This window comes from Haplochromis burtoni, unplaced genomic scaffold, assembly GCF_018398535.1.
Source record: "Haplochromis burtoni strain Fernald_Lab_line unplaced genomic scaffold, NCSU_Asbu1 Contig_625, whole genome shotgun sequence".
Classification (NCBI taxonomy): domain Eukaryota; kingdom Metazoa; phylum Chordata; class Actinopteri; order Cichliformes; family Cichlidae; genus Haplochromis; species Haplochromis burtoni.
Genome location: NW_024582986.1, coordinates 54,941 through 58,811, shown reverse-complemented (window position 1 = coordinate 58,811; position 3,871 = coordinate 54,941). Strand labels below are relative to the sequence as shown.

The following is a 3,871-nucleotide window of genomic DNA, read 5'->3' as shown; positions in this document are numbered from 1 at the left end:
GACGGCCTCCATCTTTGTAGACCACATTGATTATGTTGAGCTTGGTCAGCTTTAATTTTTAAATTAAACCTAAAGCAAACCAGATTTGACCTGAATAAACTCACCAGCCACTTTATTAGATACAACAGTTTAACTGCTTGTTTTAAAGCAAAGCAAAACAACATACAATAAAACAAAAAACCCACTTACATTGCTAAGAGTTTTAATGGTGTTTAGGACATGTGTCCTGAGCTGACGGTCTTCTTTTTGGAAACCCAGTAGCATGTGTTCAACAAAAAAAGAAAGGATGTGGATGCGCTTCCAGCCATTGCTGCAAAAATATTACACACACAATCACAGTTAGTAACAATAATAAAAAATACATAAAATTACTTCAATATCATTGTTAAAGCAACACTATATCCTCAGTCTAGTCTGTGCAATGACAAGACAAGCCCAAGGAATGACACAGAGATGCATGTCAGCCTCCATTGCAAATTTTGTAAAATAAAATTAGCTTTAACAACCACCAGAAAAACACAAAAAACTTAAAAAACTTTGTGATAGCAGATAGCAGTAGCTGGTGATGTGCAACCCAAATGTAAACAAATGACTCAACCAAACACTGATAGCTACACTTGCTACTTCCATTCTATAGGACAGGAAGAGCAAACATTGGAGGGAAATTACTAATGCAGTGACACAGTGGAAAAGCAGGACTTTGTGCATCTGGTTAAAAAGCTTAATGCAAGAGACATCCATTGATTGATATGTGACAGTACAGTGGAGCTCAGAGTTATACGATTAACTCTCAGTTAATTTGTTGTTATTCCTTAACTTAAAAGGAAAATAACTACCTACGTTACTTATGTGCTTACATGTGACCTATGCTGTGTTATTGTATATACTGTGTCACTACTATTACACTATAATGCTGCTGCGGGCACCCTGTAGCAATAAATTCCCATTTCAAATTACAGTTAGGTCCATGTATATTTGGACACTGACACAAGTTTTGTTCTTTAACTGTTTTATTAAAATATGTTCCAATTATAGTGAAATAATGGACACCTGTTGGTGCTACCTTCAGTCATTATGCAAATGTACTGTTTATAAGGTTGGAGAAACCCAACCAGTCAGCTGAGACTGAAGAAGTCACTTGGATGAGTGACGAAACGTTTCTCGCACTGAAAACATTACATCCAGATGAACAGAATCAACTTTTTGAGAGCTGTAGATAATGTTACATAAGATGATTATTAAGTAATTTTTTATCCAATGGTTAAAATTTCATTTTGTGAAGAAATTCATGGAATGGTTGGCTCAACACAGCTTGGGCTGTACAGTTAGCCTGGCTACAGTGCTGAAGAGAAACCAAGGGTTGTTGTTATTTTCTTTAATCAGTGATGAAGCTTTACAGAGGAATTTATTTTTTTTATAAAGCAGCAAACTATTTCCCCAGGCTAAATGATGATCTTCTAAATTTGTGATATGCTGGTTCTTCTCCAGCTTACGAGTTATCTGCTTTAAGCTACTTGTTTGAGAATTAAACCAGGGATTCAAATACTTCTGATTTGGGGCTCTATTTTTCACAGGAGCTACAGTATCCAGAGTCATATGTAGTGAGGAGGCGAAATTAACAAGATAGTCATCCTCTGTTAGAGTAGTGTTCAGTGTTTCTCTTCAGCAGACAGGTGGTTCATATCTGGGGATTTGGAGTCAGTTGATGACTTTTAGAATAATCTTTCATGACTGGATGATTAAAGCATTTACCTGTCTGTAATGGATTCACCCACATTTCAGTGATTTTGTGATTAAAAGAATATAAACTTTTAAAATTCATTCAGATGTTTTGTGATTCTAAATTTTTGTCATTGCTCAGCTTTTGTATTCTCAAATAAAGCAGTTATAAAAGGTGGTAAACCAGATCATTACATGAAGGAAACGTTTAAATGCAAGCGCGCTCATGCTCACAGGTGTACACACGGGCGCTCACAGACACAAACTACACCCTTTTTGGCTCCTACCTCAAAGCACACTGTGCGCTGTCGATCCTACGTGCTGCACAATAATATTTAATATTTAGTATTTACTGTTATATTCACATAGATCATCGTGATGATGTTGTTTATTATATTGCTCTCTTTTTTTGCTTGTTTTCTCTTTTTTCTTTCTCAACAGGTGATCCAGGTGATTGATATATGCATTTTTTGTCTGTTTGTTTGTTGGTTTTTGTTTTTTGCCCTTTATCACCGTTCCTCTTCCCCGCTGTTTTTCTTTCCCTCTTTCTTTCTCCCTTTTCTTTTCCCCAGTCAAGTCTGTCCCGTGTTAGCAAGTGAAAATAAAATAAAATAAACAATAAAAGCAAAGGTGAATCAAATAGACCAACACTGCAAGGTCCATTTGGTAAAGTTGGGCATCTTTCTTTGCCTTTAGACAATAATTCTGATGGCAAAAGAACCAAACGGGACAGGCAAAAAAAAAAGAAGAAAAAAAAGGTGGAAAACCTAAGTTGACAGTTTAATGTCATACACCTGATTTTGAAATAAGTGAGCTACGATGTCTTTGAATAAACAAGAATATTCTGCATTACAGCAATCACCACAATATGAGTCACAACAATGGGCGACTACAATGAGAGGTTCTTTCAGTAACACTAAGTAAAGCGCTATACAAATACAGGCCATTTTAACACTAGAGAGAACTGGGCATCAGAATTTCAATTCACTGCATCAGTATCTTACCTGAAATCATGGAGTACTTTCCGGCAGTGCTCACCATATTTTTTGCTACTGCTTTGGAAGCAAATCAACTCCAAAGAAGCCTGCACCTTCTTCACCTTCCTCAGCCAGCGCTGGCAGACAGTATCATTCTCTAAGTTAGAAGGTTCCAGGCTTTCAACACATGCCTTGGCTGCATAGACATCCAAAACCTACAGGAAAGTAAAGTAGTCTGTAAGTGATAGTTTTGCAATATTTGTAACATGCTGTGTCATTCTTGTCACAAGAATGTGAACACCAGGAATTAAGAAACGTGCTCACCATTGCCGGATAACCGCTAATCACCGGATTTTTTTGCAAAGGGGAAATAACTTCAGGATGAAGAGAAATCATCCGTGAGAGGTTCTGAAGACGGTTTTGGTACAAATGATAGGCAACGTGGATGAGTGGAAGAGAAAGCTCATCATCTTGTTTTCGTTTTCGTACTTCATCAGCACAGCTGGTCATTGCCTGACAGAGGAGCTGAGGAGTAAAGGACCAAATAGATTAATAACATATTGATCTATTTGTTATAATAATATATAAGTAACGGAATACATGTAACGGTGTTATGTATTTAAAATACAAAATATGAGTAACTGTATTCCGTTGCAGTTACCGTTTAAAAAGGTGGTATTCAGAATACAGTTACTTTGTTGAAATAAATGGATTACACGGCGGCCTTTTCTTGTTTCATATGTTAGGCTGTCCCCTCACTGGTTTTGGTAATTCCATGCCGGTGGAAACCCAAACAAAACACGCATCAAGAGGCTCTATGCCTGTGTCTCAATCTGCCCATGTCACCTTTGGCCCGCATAATGATGAGAAATATTTTTAAAAATTATTGTTCAAAAAATTATTTAATATGAAGGCAATAGTGTTACAGGCATAGCCCTAAAGAATGTAGCCTCATGGGCAGTGTAGCCCAGTTGTAAGTAAGCTATTAAAAATCGAGTTGGTATTGGTATGGCGACTATCCTTCAGTAATAGTAATCAAAGTATTCAGAATAGTTACTCTCATTGAGTAACGTAACAGAATACATTTTGGGGCATGTAATCTGTAATCTGTAGTGGAATACATTTCAAAAGTAACCTTCCCAACACTGATCGTAGCATAAGCAAATCACTCTTTT

General features: G+C 36.9%; 1 protein-coding gene across 1 annotated transcript in view; it reads right to left on the bottom strand.

The window, feature by feature from the left end:
• Window positions 1-3,871, bottom strand: part of LOC102299989 (E3 ubiquitin-protein ligase rnf213-alpha) — a gene marked incomplete in the record, with an annotated part of 62,702 nt that overhangs the window by 18,327 nt on the left and 40,504 nt on the right. Inside the window, 3 exon segments of the mRNA XM_042214902.1 lie at window positions 190-310; window positions 2,724-2,911; window positions 3,021-3,221. Coding sequence (XP_042070836.1) covers window positions 190-310; window positions 2,724-2,911; window positions 3,021-3,221 — 510 coding nt within the window.